This window comes from Elephas maximus, chromosome 27, assembly GCF_024166365.1.
Source record: "Elephas maximus indicus isolate mEleMax1 chromosome 27, mEleMax1 primary haplotype, whole genome shotgun sequence".
NCBI lineage: Eukaryota > Metazoa > Chordata > Mammalia > Proboscidea > Elephantidae > Elephas > Elephas maximus.
Window position 1 is genome coordinate 4261464 of NC_064845.1, and position 15535 is coordinate 4276998.

General features: G+C 40.9%; 1 protein-coding gene across 2 annotated transcripts in view; it reads right to left on the reverse strand.

The window, feature by feature from the left end:
• The window catches only part of ARPP21 (cAMP regulated phosphoprotein 21), a 180845-nt gene that overhangs the window by 120388 nt on the left and 44922 nt on the right, over positions 1–15535 (reverse strand). For both annotated transcript variants that reach the window (XM_049870865.1, XM_049870866.1), the window contains exons 2-5: positions 6987–7158; positions 5121–5287; positions 4196–4237; positions 3373–3462 (exon numbers count right to left, since the gene is read on the reverse strand). In XM_049870865.1, the coding sequence (XP_049726822.1) occupies positions 3373–3462; positions 4196–4237; positions 5121–5249 (261 nt within the window). In that variant the 5' untranslated portion in view covers positions 5250–5287; positions 6987–7158. The remainder of the gene's footprint in view (positions 1–3372; positions 3463–4195; positions 4238–5120; positions 5288–6986; positions 7159–15535) is intronic.

Here is a 15535-nt window from a genome sequence, read left to right on the forward strand (position 1 = left end):
GATATAGGCTATTTTCATAATTGTGGACAAATGCTGTTAATAAGTCATCATGATATATAGTTACAATAAGCACTGCCTTTTAGAAAAGGTAGAAAGTATAATTATGTCTACCATAAATGAAATATAATTATTTAATTCTATTTTCATTTCAGTATCAATCAATCCTTTCCAAAGTATAAGATTCTCTTGAACCAATGCCATATCAGATTGATCATTTCAAGTATTAGGGCCAGATCTTCTTTTACGTGGATTTTTTTTTTTGCACTGAAAACAGATCATTTTGTATTGACTTCTATCACCCATCTGGTTGAAAGAAAGTTCATTGTTTTGAAGAAGGATGAGCCAAATCATGTTTTGTTTTTTTGAAAAATCTATGCTATGATTAAAATTATGACGAATGAGCCAACATTAATCCCACCTGTTCTTATGTAAGAGCTTACTTGATAGGAGCACTTTCTTTCACTAGTGACATTAAAATTTATGATTCAGGAAAAAAAATATTCCAAATGACTAATAGTCTCTCACTAAAACTGAACTAAGTCTCCCACTACGCGTGACTAAGCTGACGCCTGTACCACCTCAGATCATAGCCAGTCTGGGTTCTTGGCAGTTCTTCTTGAACTTGGCCAAACCGGTGGACATCAAACAAAGCCACGTTTCTTTTTAAGGAGGGGCTCCATTGTGACACTGCTGGCTGGAATAAAAAGTTACCAAGCTTGGAAAGACACATGATACAGAGAAGGAAACAAAACACGGTCTTATGCCAACTATGTGTCTAAGGCGGGTTTCCTGACTTGCAACATGTTTATCTTGGGGATAGACTTCTACAAAGTATGTAAAACTGAGTGTAACTTGATTACAGGGTCTCTTATCACATGATTTGGGATAGAAAAGTCTTAACCTGCAAAGCTTTAGTCAGGTTCTAGGGTTAGGAGTTGCTTCTACTTGCTAAGGAGGCAGCTGGAATAATTCTGGCTTTGAAGACATGGCAGGGGATGAGGAAGAATCAATTTGACGGGTGATGAGTGGGGAAACTGAGGGTACCCAAACCATGAAAGCGGTCTCATTGCTTCTTCAAAACTGGTTGAACCACCCAGCCTCTAAGTTTAAATCTAAAGTCAAAGAGGCTTGGAAACACTAAAGAATGTTGTCTACAAAAACATACAAAATGATGTTATGTGTTGACGAATATTATGCTCAGAAAAATACCTATCTTTTCCATACGTCAATATACATTATGGTGTTGAAAGAACACACAAAAGTGCTATAGAGTTGGTAAAAAACAATCTGTTATTTTTTAATATTTTTATTGAGATGCTCAATAATAAAATACAAGTGTTAATAAATACATCGGTACAGGATAAGTTTATATCCAACAACAGTAAAATAAAGATTCAAGTTGCAGTAATACACTGATAGGTAATAGTATAACATTCAAAAAGCAAAACTCCTGGAACTTAAGGACAGACTGAACCATCAGGTCTGGGTCTGAGGTCAAGTAATACAGGTAGCAAGAGTTTTTCCCACACAGGAAAATGAAGGCAGTTCTCCAAATACTGTGAATATGCAAACATTGGGGAAGCAGTACAATCCACATACTGTATACTTCTGCCAGGGTTCTCTGGGATTCAACTCCTCACATTCTGTAAATGCCGGTGGTACCTAGTGATGGCACTGCAGCTAAGTGCAAAGGTCTGCTCCTTCATTCTCTAAGAAAGTAGCGTGGTCTCCTGGTTATATGTGTGTCTAGATATTTTCTGTCAGCCCCCTATTCCCACCATCCCTCAGCCAGTCCAAAGAGGAGCTTGCAGGATCTAATTTTCCCCTACAAAACTAGTCTTGGTTTCTGAGCTTGGAACCAGCAGGAACAAAGCACCGTTTGCATCTGATTTCTCTGCACCAATTGTGTGGAGAAACTAGACGTAGGTCCAGGATGGGCACTATGACACAGGTGATCATTTAAAAAAATTTCCTCCTGGTACCTTGTCAAATAGGACACAAAGCGGATTAAGTCCTCCTCTGCCTGGCATTAGGGGTGGGGGGCAATTGGGGCATTGCTTCTCCCAGGGATGGTCAGTCTGCAGCTACCATGTATCATGTGCAGTACATTACACCACCCATCAACGTTTAATAATATAAGCTGCGAGATTCACATTGTTACCCCTTTTCAATCTCCATGAAAAATAGAAGCACAAATAAAATGCTGAAGAAAAGCCACACGTTTCTCAGAGCCCAAGTGAAATAAAGCTTGTGTTTGAAACGTAGTGATGGCAACTGAAAGCCTGCCCATGCCTTTTGACATGAGTGGCATGTTAAGAAAATAGGGCAAGGGAAAAAAAAAAACAAAAAAAACCACACACGCACACACACATACACACACACTCTTAGGACAAAATCTGTAAGGAATTTCTTTTTGGTCCTTTTAAAGAAAGTGCTCTCAATGCTCTCTGTATCCATGAGGAGAATTTAGAGTATTTCAATTAAAGTAAAAAAAGAGAAAAGCAAAACAAAAAAAACTTAACTGACGATGGCTTAATCAATTTTCCCTCCCCTGGGCTCAGATAAATCATTTTACTTTTGCCTTGACTGCTCTCAGCCTCTGAAAAAAGAAGGGAAATTTCAGGAGCAAGACCATTTATATAAAAGCTAATATGATGCCTAAATGGCAAACAAAAATAAATATGACATGAAGTTTCCCATTTTGCCAGGGACGAGTTGTGTTGGAATTTGAATGTTTAGAACCCAATAATCTTGCTGTAAAGGAGCAGAAATGAAGGTAAGGATACACAGCGGTATATTAATAATATTAACTTAAATTCACCAACAGCTCGGAGTTATTTCTGGACAATATTTCCAGGACTGAGAAACCCCCACCAAAGGCCATAAAAGTATTCTGCCAAAGTTCGATGCACCTTATTTGCTATTTTCTTAAGTTTCCTAAAAGCCAAGAGTTGTGTTTCTCATAGGCAAGTGTATCTCAGAGGACTGAGAGGTAAGCCATCTCCACTAAGGAGGGAGACCGGATACTCAGGGCTGTATTTGGTGCAGCCTAATCAAGAGAGAGCCTTTGAGGAAATACCGCACTGCTGTGCTTACTTTTTATTTAAGTTTTAATCTAAATTCTTTTGAATTCCTTTCCATTTGCAGTTTTCAGAGGGTCTGGAAAAAAAGCAAACGTAATACTCTGTGACAAACTGTAAAACTATTTTAGAATGTCTCATAAACAGGGGACGAAACCAGAAAACTAAGTCTTGTCTTCAATTAGTTTTTGTTTTACCTCCCCCAAAACACTATTTAGTGCCCAACTAAGACACACATGCACACAAAGGTGGATTCCGTTCATGCAGCCAAAGGTAAAGACAGGGGAGGTACCTGATCCTGAAGGCTTTCTCCTCCTGGTCTGGCTGAGGACTCCTCACAGACAGCAAGACTGCGGGTCAGCTTACCTTTCCCGGCTCCTGACTGGGGGAGGGCGGAAGAAAAAGGGAAGGAAAGGAAAATAAAGAAAACAAACGGAAAACATTCTCAGTCCAGCAAAGCGTCTCCACGTTCACATTAAATTCTCAAATCAGACTCTTAAAACTGAGTCCCAAGTCGGCTGTGCGGGGCTGTCTCCACAGGCGAGCGGCAGGGAGGTAGGTATGAAGGGGTGTATTTAAGGACCACTGTGAGACCATCACATGGAGAACACACGGGTGAGGAAGAAATCATTGGCATCTCATGAAAATGAAAGGAGAAAAAAAAAAAAAGAATGTCTACTAAAACTAAGTTGGGAAGAGATCCGACTGAAAAAATGCTTGAAAGGTGGAAGAATTCGTAGTAACAAGTTTACTTCAAGTCAGAAATCAATTGGTGAGACTGAAACATTTTACTCTAAGTTTTACTGAAATAAATTCTTTTAAAAGCCTATTTCTTTTAGAAAGCACTGTTCATCTCCAAGGGTAAAAATGGTATCAAATGTATACATCTACAATCATGCCATACCCCAAATGTTCTCATTAAAAAGCACAAGGAGCGAGGTGGAAACACACACTGGAACAAAACCCCAATAAAAATAGACAGCACCAGAAGAGCCGAGATCCACCACAGTATCTGTGCACACCCATCTGGATTGCTGGCAAGCCCCTGAACCCCAATGGGAAATAGTTTGTTCCCAGAATATCAGGTCTACCATAGAGTATCTCGAGAAACCTACCTTAGATTTTCTCCTCTCTTGGTTCTGAATTGCCAGCCGCCTCTGTACGTTAGAAAAGAAAACAAAACACAAAATAAAACAAACAAACAGTATACCAACAACCACCAGAGAGAGAGAGAGAGAGAAAGATGTAAAAGGTGTCACTACAGTTGAGAAATCAACAATAACAACAAGGAGGCTTTCTAACCAGCAGGGAGAACTCTTCCTTCCCCAGTTTCTCAGAACTTGGCCACTGAACCTTTAGCTCTCTCTCTCCTCACAGCAGCTATTGGAGAGGGAAAGATCCCTCTTGCAGGCTTTGGCCATTCCGTGATTATGTGCAATACTTACAGGCTATTTGTAAGCACACTTTGTTTTCTCTCTACCAAATCTCTTAGTCTCATAATCCTGGCATATGTAATCACATTATTTTTTCAGTCCCTGTCAGTCACTCTCATTCTAGGGTTTAGGATTGCTTGCTAATAAGATTCAAACCTTACAATGCCTACGAAGGTTGACAGAGATCACATCTTTGATTTTTCCTATAATACCATGAGTTGGGCCTTCAGGTTTGTCATGGGATAGAAATCTATTTTTAAAAATGTACTAGCCTAAAGATGCCATAGGAGAGGCGCCCCCGCCATGTACACCTTGAAGTGGTCTGGAAACCAGTACCGGGGTGCTGTGTGCAAATTCTGACATTAAATACTTTCTTTGGAAATTTTTCATTTCCAAAGGCATCTGAGGGCTCAAGTCAGTCAGGAAAAAATAGCTGATCAATAACTGGGAAAGAAGAGGATTAGCTTTAAGGGTTTCCTATTCATTTAACTAGACAAATTCCAAGGAGGAGGAGAAGGAGTGGAAGAATAGGAAGATGATGACAGCACCTTCTAGGAAGGAAGGAAACTGCACACCAGGTGTGAGAATGGGGACTTGCCAGGCTCACCTGCAGTTCCTGCTTCTCCTCTTCATCCAGGCTCTCCGATTTTACTACGCCGTTCTCTGGCGTGGCCACCTCCTGTTCAGTCCCGCCTTCCTCCACTATCGCCTGATTCAGGTCACTTTGCTCAGACATTCTCCCAGACACAAATTAAAATAACAAGGTTTGATGCCCTAGAAGTTCAAGATGCCAAAAAAATAAAATTAGTGGTAGGTGCAGTATTTACTAATATCCTTGAACTATTTCATTTCTCCCTTATTTACAAATCCAAATGGGCTGTTTGGGCATCCCTGCCAGTTTTATAGAAAAGGGGAATAAAATAAGATCAAGGATACAAGGCATACACAGGAGGCAGATGGGGCCAGTCCAGCTGCAGCTTCCACACACACACACACACACACACACACACACACACAAATACACCTTGCCATCAATATGGGTCAACAAATCTTATATGGAGATGTTGTAACCCTTTCATATCTACCAATCCCCCTGCCCCACTGCCAAGAGGGAGAAAAAGAGACTATTCCTCCAACACCTGACCTCGACTTCTGAGTCAAGAGGTGGCATCTGGGCTCTATCGCTCAATAATTATTTGCAAGGTTCAACCATAGGCAACCCATTAAGAATTCAGTACACTCCACAAGGGGCAAGAATCAACTGAAGAGGTAATAATTCAGTATAAATATGGGATCTAAATTTGGCAATAAACCTCCCAGGGTCCACGTTTTCAGGCTTCAAACTGACAGCTACGTTATTAAAAGCCTAAACTGCATCCCCAGCTCCCATCCAGGGCTGGTGCCGTAAGGATCCTATGGAAGGAAGTCTCTGGCCAGCAGCTCTAATGAAGCTATCGCACCTGAACTCTGGGCTCTCAACAGGCTACTAGACAGGCACTGGAGATGGTTTTTCAAAGTGAAAGCCTGGTACTATTTTTCTCTCCCTATTTCCATAAACCCTGGCCAAGGCCCCCTCTGATGGGTTGTCAAATGAGGCTCATGAATAATTTAGCATTTATTTCCTCCTCTTTTTTTTTTTTTTTTTATGATGTGGGAAAAAGAGAAAGAGATAAAGGGAAGGGAGAGACAGAAAGAAAGCAAAAAGAAACTGTAGCTTAGAAAGTCAGTTCTTTCACAAAAATCCCCAAGCGTGACTGTCCTAGCCCCACAGACTACAATGGTAATTATTATTAGACAAACCAGTGTTTTGATGTTTCCTTGAGAGCGTTTAATTACCATGTACGGATTCAGTAACTTGATTTCCAACTGGAAAGAGGAGGCATGAGAAAAATCTAAAACCCAGCAATTTTTGTTGCAAATTTGCTAAAACCTACCGTGACAGAACAGATGGTATCTAATGACACCTTAAAAAAACGCAGGCTCATTTGGAAAGGGATTATGGGAATTTAAAAGAAAAAGCTTTCCAAAGACAGTGGTTGGAGTATGTGAATGCCTAGTGAGAGACGCCTTTAGGTTTGGGGAGGCTTTAGAATGTTCTATCACTTACGTTCTAACGAATTTCTCGTATTTCAGTGATACTTGATGTGTGTGTTTGTGGAAAAAGCACTGTTTCCCAATGGCAAACAGCTTGTTCCTCAAAGCACTGGGTGGTGGAGGGGTGGGAAGCAGAGAGGACTTCTGTTATCCTGTCTTTTCTGAGCATTTCAATAAAGAACAGATCGCCACCAGACTGGCAATGTAGCTAGCAAACCACGCTTTAATTCTCCAAACAGTAAGCCAGTTGAGTTCCCTATACAGATCCTGCCTGTTCTGGTTCCATTCAAAATGATCTCTTCTCTGCAAACAAGCTCATTTGTGGACACAAGAAAAAATACACACGCCCTGACAGACAGGCAGACAACAAGACCTTTACCTTCCGCACAGAGGTTCTGCTGTAGGTCTGGGCGATTTACTAGTGGCTTCTGTCCTTCTACACCAGGAAAATCCACACAAGTGATCAGAGACAGCTGGAGTCCCATGTCCCCATCAACAGTCCGGAATGTCCATCTCCACGCCCTTACACAGCCTGACACGTCATCGTTCACCTGAAAAAAGATGAAAAGGAAATCATCATAGTTGCAGTGATCATGGTGGGGCGAAGGATGGAATAAATAAGACCGGGTTTCTAACAGTAATGACCAGCTTCCAGCAAATCACGTTCACAGCTTGATCCGGCTCCACCTGTCTCAAGCTGCTTCCTTCTTGTCTAATGAAGGCTAGAGCCGGCTGTTCAAGTCAGCACGGCACCCACGCAGGAGCTAAAATTAACAATTGCATTATGCACCCAAGATTACTCACTTCAATTTTAACCTTTTTTAGTGAAATCTCGCACTTTGTATTAAAAAAAAAAAAACAAGCTTGTGTGTTTGCTTCAATGAGAATCAAGATCACCTATGAGCAAAAGTTTTGCCTCATATTTTTTTTTTAACCAAAGCTTTTGTCTTAATTATAGATGAATATGATATACTTCAGTGCTGTTTCCATGGCTCCTTTTTTATGAAAGTTACCGTAATGAAGCATAGTTAAAGATTTTGATCTAATGAGACATGATCGATAAAAGTGAAAGAAAAAAAAAAAAAGACAACTGTCATAACGGCATGGCCGAGAACGCGCTTTCCCCTCCACTAACAATTCGGGAAGAAGAATTCCTAGTATTCTTGTCGCCTGGTGAACGAAGCCTACCCATTGCCCCTCCCTCCCCATCAGGATTGCCACTGCCAACTGGGCATTCTGTTTGACAGGAGAGAAACGCTGTCAGCGCCATTCAACAGATTTGCAAATTTTGAGCCTGTTGAAGGCGACCCATGCTCTAATGTGCTCTCTTCTCCTTACAACTCCTACTGGAGCAGCGGCAAAGACAGCCTGAGTGCAAACACAGAGACGGGATCCTCATAATGTTTGCCAAAACCAAGCTGTATCTCTCTCCTTCTGCTGCAAGGCCACTCGGGTGCACACCCGCGGGATCTGACAGCAAGGCGCACCTCTCCCATCCTATACCCGCCTGCAAGAAACTAAACGCCTTCCAGTTACACAGGCTGAAGGTTAGAAACGCTTTTGGCCTCCCCTTCCCTGCTCCCCTCCCTGACACCCCCCCCCCAAGTTAAAATGAGCACAGCTGGCTCTTGGTGGGATTTTACTGTGGCTATATTAACAACATATTGGGTTACAAAGCCATTTGGTGTGCAAGAGGAAAACAACTGCGGAAAAGGGGATCGCTTTTATGGTCAATCATTTCTGGTTTTATTCATATTTTAAAACGAGCAATTCGCCTTTTCAACTATACTTCTTTTGTTGTTAGAAATTACGTAGCTATGAGGAGTAAGCAAACATGGATTTAGGACAAACACTGCTTACTAATCAACAGTAATTTTTCAGTTTTGACCGGATTTACCACGGGTACTATGACTAACACTCTAACAGTCTATATTAAATAGAAGCCACCATGCCTTGAAATGAGAATCTATTTGAGTTACCAGCTCATTACCTACTATGTTCTAGGATAGGCTCCAGTGACAGATGAAATCACCAAATGCGTCTTGGGTTCTTTTTTTTTTTCTCTTTTCTTAAGGAGGATGAACTTCTCAACAATCTCCACACCCCTTGCCTCCTCCTTTCCCTGCCCCTCATATTTGTACCCATCAAGTGGATTCTGACTCGGAGCGACCCGATAGCGCTCCCTGTAGGACAGAACAGAACAGAACTGCCCTGTAGGGTTTTCAAGGAGCAGCTGGTGGATTCGTACTGCCAACCTTTTGGTTTAGCAGCCAAGCTCTTAACCACTACACCAGCAGGGCCCCCATAATTGTACAGTGGCATTGACAACTACAACAGGTGAGGGGCAATGCAGTTTTCAAATCCAAGCCCTAGGTGCATTATTCTAGTCTCAGTAGGAGGATGCATGATATAATTCTTTGCATCTAGAGAGGGGGAAAAAACAAACTGGTACTCACACTGTACGTAACCAACTCAAACAGAAAGCAGCTTGGATGTGTGTGTGTGTGTGTAATTACCAGGACACATTTTGAAATAGCACTGAGCTCTAAAGTCAGCGAGGTATTATTCTTGCATGCCTGAATCATAAAGTCATCATCTACTGAGATATAAGAGAATACGGGCATATGGGAATGAGCAGACAGGAACATATGGAGAACAAGTATTTTTGTCACTGATTAAAATTGTCCTCTTTGCTAAAAAAGCCATGCCAGCAAACTAACCTGACTCCAGCTTTCTGTTCGCCAAACTGACCTGCCTCTTCCTCCACCATTTAATCTTCACCGGCTCCGATTTCTTCCATTTTCACAAAGAACCCAAATAATTTTTTTTTGTACTTCAGATGACGGTTTATAGAACTAGCTACTCGTTAAACAGTACACATATTGTTTTATGACATTGGTTAACTACTCCACGACATGTCAACTCTCTCCCTTCTCAACCCTGGTTTCCCTATTACCAGCTTTCCTGTCCTTACCCCTGGCTTGGTGTGCCCCTTTAGTCTCGCTTTGTTTTAGGAGCCCAAATAATTTTTAACAAACATATTTTCTCCAGTATTTGGTTAATAAATATTCTGGTCAAATTTCAATTGCCACAGTGGAGGCACAGAGGGTGAACGTGGAGAATATATACAAATGCACGAAATAAAAGTTACTATAATTCTTTGAGGGCCAATCTTATTTCAACCATAGTTTTGGGGGCAGCACTTAGCAAAGGCAATCAATTGTTCATAAAACAAGCTATGTGAAATTAATCAACAGTGCAGACAGCTATTTATAATGAGAAAAGTGAGTCAAATAATTACCATTGCACGTTTTAATATGTAGTTTCTTATTTCTTCAGCTTACTTTAGAGTTGAAAAAAAAAAAGAAGCACTTAGGATTGTGGGAATGAGAGAGAGGGGGAGAGAAGGAAGATGCAATGCAGGGTACCTAACCTCACTCCCAACAAAATAGGCGTGTCCTAATTACGTGTGTGTTACCATGGTGAATGGGCGTGTCCTAATTACGTGTGTGTTACATATATTAATCCCGTGGTGCCATGCGGGGGAAGAAAGATCAAAATCTGATTCAAATTCTAGAGCCAACAGTGACTTAGTTCTCAGGGGATATCTAAAATGGGAAATTAAAGTTGAATTCTATTAGCAAGTTGCAGGGCCACTTTTTCAGTCACTTTCCTTACAACAGTTATACTAAAAATTAACCTCAGTGATGACTAATCTTATCCCCAATTGATATAGGTACTTTTTGATGAAAAACACTATCAAGAATATTTATTGCATTGGCCAATTTAAATGTTTCTCATATGCACTGTCCATTCTTTTTTGGCTGGTCACAGTTCTGCAAATGTAATCACGTGGTGATATTAAGGATTTGGCCATATACTGCATAAGACATTTAAATACTTCAATACGGTACAGTAAAACCCAAGAAAGCCAGAACCTGTGTTTAAGGCAGAAACCCATCAGAGAAGGAAAACTCATATTTTCTACTATAAGAAAGCAACAGAACAAAGGACTGCATCCGGTCAAAGGCACAAAACTTTCGAGATCCGAAAAAACAAGGCAGTCTGATCGAGCTCTGGCTCTCACAGGTTTCACCATATAAATCAACGACATATCCCATTATCAAAACATATTCCATTTAAGTTGAAAAAGGATTTAGAATGTGTAAGATTAAGTCTAAAAAAGAGTGGGAAAAAATAGTTGGAATGTAGTATCTTCAGAAATGACAGTGACAATGGCACGGATAGTGTACAGGCTAAAACCTTCAGCAAGTTTGAAATTTTCCTAAGGTAACAAAAAACATCAGTGAGAAGTTTTCACATAAATTTAATTTCCCAAAGAAAGTTTTTATCTCTCAATACTTGTATAATAAACATTCAGCCAGGAGCTCTACCCTTTAGTTAAACTCCTTTGGGTCAACCCAATGATCAAGGCATTCTGGAAGATGCTTGAACTCTCCAAACAAACGCCAAAATGACAAGCTACCATTTTGGAGAAAGAACCTAGGAGAACATACGAGAAAAGGAATTTTCGTCTTAGGATTCTAGGGAATAGAAATATTTTACGTGACTCTTCTCGTTTAACCTTTAGTCTAAGAGCTATGCAGTTTATGAACATAGCAGTTTATATGTACGATCTCTCTTTTTCTTCTTTAACTATTGCCATAAGCTGGACACAAACATAAGCTAGAGCAACGTGTAGCAGAATCAAAGCAATGGAAAGAAGTGGTACCAAAGCTTTAGATGAAGAACAGCCTCTCAATGACCGTGAATGCTACTGAAATCACGGAGGTCTGATCTCAATACAAACATTTGAAGAACAGGCACTACATGCCAATGTTTCAATCTGTCATTGTTTCAACAAATCTTTACTTAGCATGTAGAATATGTAAGGCTGTGCTTCTACATTATAACATGATTTTTAGGTCACTAACACAATCTCACATTAAAAAAAAATTATTTTCTTTCTAAATGTAAAATAAAAGTAAACAATATACCTAACAATGGAGCCCTGGTGGCACAGTGGTTAAGAGTTATGGGTGCTAACCAAAAGGTCGGCAGTTCGAATCCACCAGCCACTCCTTGGAAACCCTATGGGGCAGTTCTACTCTGTTCTATAGGTCACTATGCCTTGGAATCAATCAATGGATATACCTAACAGATCAAAAACATAAAATAATAGTACCAGACAGGAAACTGGAATTCTGCTCCACGAAATTTCTTCTGCTATACTGATGATACATACATACACACACAAGCTCTGTGAACATAACCTGCCCTGCTTGTCCAAGGCTTGCCCGACAAACAACCATAGACACCCAACAAATGGTATCATCATGGCCTTCACCATCATCTGAGCAGCCTTGTCTTTGGCAAGATAAGCTTTGTCACTTATTCATCCAGTGTGGACACTGCAACAATAAAAAGATCAGGGGAAATGGAAAGTTCAGAGAGCCTCTCACTGAACCTCTCCCAGAGTTAAAGCCTGATCCGCCCATGTGTTCTTCACCCCCAAAGGTAACAGATACCATATCTAACTGAAAAGGACAATTCTATCAGCATTTTGGCCCAAAGTTTACCCTGGGCATGGCCTTGGTGTAGTACAAGCATCAGGCTGTCAATAATCTAGATGAGAAATCTGGATGAAATTGAACAGCTGACTAGTAGTAGCTTTGTCACAACACTGGCCACGTTCCTTGCATAAACAATGCGGATAAGGAGAATTTTCTAACTAAAATCAATCCCACAGAGAGCAGGGCTAACAGCCTGGCTGCCATCTCAGAAAATAAGCCAAGCAGGCTTTGGGTGGTTGTCTGTCTATTGGGACTAGTCCCAGGATTCTGAACAACCTCACCTTTCATAATCCAAACAGACAAACAAACAAACAGGCGCTGTTGAGTCAATTGCAACTCATGGTGACTCCGTAAGTGTAGAGCAGAACTCCGCTCCATAGGGTTGTCAAGGCTGTGGCCTCCAGAAGCAGATCATCAGATCTTTCTTTTCAGATGTCTCTGGGTGGGTTTAAACCACCCATCTTCCAGTTAGTAGTCAAATGCTTAACCATTTTCATCACCCAGGGATTCCTTCACAACCCATGCAAGGTAACGACCACTTTATATTTTCAACCTTATTCAATTGAGAGTCTAGGCACCATTTACCCATATACAGGGTGGTACCAGCAATCTCAAGCCAGGTACAAATTTGAAAAATGAAAAAAGGTACAAGTACCCAGAGAACCACAGAGTTAAAAAGAACTTTGTGGTCAGTTAGTCTAGCTACTGACATTAAATCTAGTGATTCAGATAGGATCCCAGTCTTTGAGTGGCAGGGCTGGGTGAAAAAGTCATTTTGACTGTTGGTTGAAGCTCTTTCTGGCACCCTGTGTTCATCTAGTGATGGCCCTGTCTGAAATCTAGACCAGGCTTATCTAATCTAAGGAATTAATCACAGTATTTTACAGGACAGAGCCACACTGATTTTCACTGGACCATGATCTTCTTCCCTTGAATATAAGCCAGCAGATACTACACAGAAATCACACAGTCATATCTTCTGACGAAGGCGTGTGTGTATCTCTCCTAGTTTAATCTAAAAAATCACATGGACAGGTACAAGTTTCTGGACATTACCCTCAGTCTTTCTCTTTGACTCTCCTGAAAGCCCACATACCATAGCTCTCTGAACGACGTGAAGTTATCCACTCCATTTCCTCCTTCCACACCTAAGCACTCACAGTACCCATTTCTCTAGGAGCCACACACAGAAAATCACCCACCTGCACGATTTTCAGGTAAAGTGTGAGCAGGGTTTGGGGAGGGCAGAACAATTTTATTTTTTAAATGTGGAACAACTAATTAAAATCCATACCGGCACCAGAACACACTGAACATTTATAGAAGGGAGTGTCTCTCTAATCTTTAAGCAAAAACCCAGGATTTCAGACTTGAGAAGCAGCCTTGTCATTCCAAATGTAACTTAAAGTTTCCAGGAACTCAAGTAACATACCTAGGATCTTGTTGGTAATGGCTCCATATAACCTTGTTGAAGCACAAGTGTTCCTAAATAGTTAGAGCTTTCAGGAATCCCACCGAGTTGCCCACTTTCCTAGATATTTTTCTTAAGACTGCTGTAATATGACTTCCTGTGACAAGCAATAATATTTTAGGGATTGGGAAGGTGGTCTACTGAAATCACACACTTGCTTGAGTCTTACTAATCTCACAGATGCTCCCTAGAGCTTCTGTATTTTAAATTTAGTTCTTTAGTATTGCCCATCATCATCGAGTCGATTCCAACTCATAGCGGCCCTATACGACAGAGTAGAACTGTCCCATAGGGTTTCCAAGGAGCAGATGGTGGATTCAAACTGCCAACCTTTTCATTAGTAGTTGAGTTCTTAACCACTATGCCACAAGGGCCCTGTTCCTTAGCACTTAAAAATTTCCTATTTATTTGGATGCCAAGAAAATAATGCATTATTTATTTTCAGTTATTTATAATGGGGACATTCAGAATGGAAAAAGAATTTATCACCAAATGCATATTTTCAACTCTGGCTTAAAGGGTTCAAAAATATCAAAATTCATCACGATGAGAAAAAGGCACTTCAAAAACTTGGGGAGAGAAATATTAATTTTAAAGATAATCAGCACATCTGACATAAATGTGTTCCTTCTTCACTCCAGCAAGAAGTGCAAGAAGCTTCTGTCATTTCTGAAACAATGAAACTTAACAAATGTGACGCAGTTATAGGTGCCTGAGTGGGAGCTAAATGCCGGAGGAATCAAAGCCTTGCTCACAGAAAAGAAGGAAAGGAAGAGATGCTTGCATAAAATGAACACAAGCAAAGACAAATTGATAAGTTGTTATTCTGTCAGGTTCTTCCAATGGCAATAAAAGTCATGGTTTTTTACATGTAAATTAGGAGGAAAATAGAGATTTCTATTCCTATGATTTCTTTATTTCTTTTTGGGGTCATATGCATATTTCACACCTTAATCTTGCTTTTTCAGGATTATCATTGGCAAACTCATCATTACTAACACTAATCTAAAGGAATCAGCAGAAGTTTCAATTGTCCACCTAAGACCGTGGTCCCCTGCCCAACAGGATACAGCAGAAAGAATGAAAAGGTTTTCCAGGGGAGCAAAAGAATTGAAGAGCTCTTTCCAAAAATGAAAAGGTAAAATGTGAGCCTAAAGGGTCTATGATGCAGGAGCTGTGGGAGACTAAATACAGGAGGCATGCTCCAAGGAGCGGAAGAGAGGGAGGAAGAGGTTGGTTTCACAGAAACGGACGTATGCTGCCATCCCAAGTATGGAATTTCAGGGGACGCAGGAGCAAAGGAAGTTTCTAGTTACATAGGGTACTGTGTGTAAATTTTTGGTTAACATATAGACAGCAAACCCTTGCTGCAGAAATCAAAAGCCGCAGCAAGAAAGCAACAAATAGCTTTATTGGGTGTCCTTGGGTGGTGCACACGGTTAGTGCCTGTGGCTGCTAATTGAAAGGCAGGCAGTTTGATTCCACCCAGAGGTGCCTTGGTTGGAAGGAAGGCCCAGCTATCTACTTCTGAAAAATCAGCCGCTGAAAACACGATGGAGCACACTTCTACTCTGATACTCAGGAGGTGCCACGAGCAGGAACTGACTTGACAGTACCTGGTAGCCTTTACTGAGCACTTGCTACCTGGGTCACCTGGGACTTGCTATATATTTTATCCTCACACCAACTGCACATATGCGCACTCAGTCTACAAGGGCAGAAGACAGTAAGCCTCCTCCTGGTCCTGTCTTTGTAATGCGAGGTCAGCTAGCGGGTGGAGTCTGTGATTACTGGATCCCCCTGGTCTAGCAATGCAAACAAGTCATTTTTTAAACAAGGTTCAATATTTGAACCAAGCAGAAAAACACTCGACCCCCCATTATT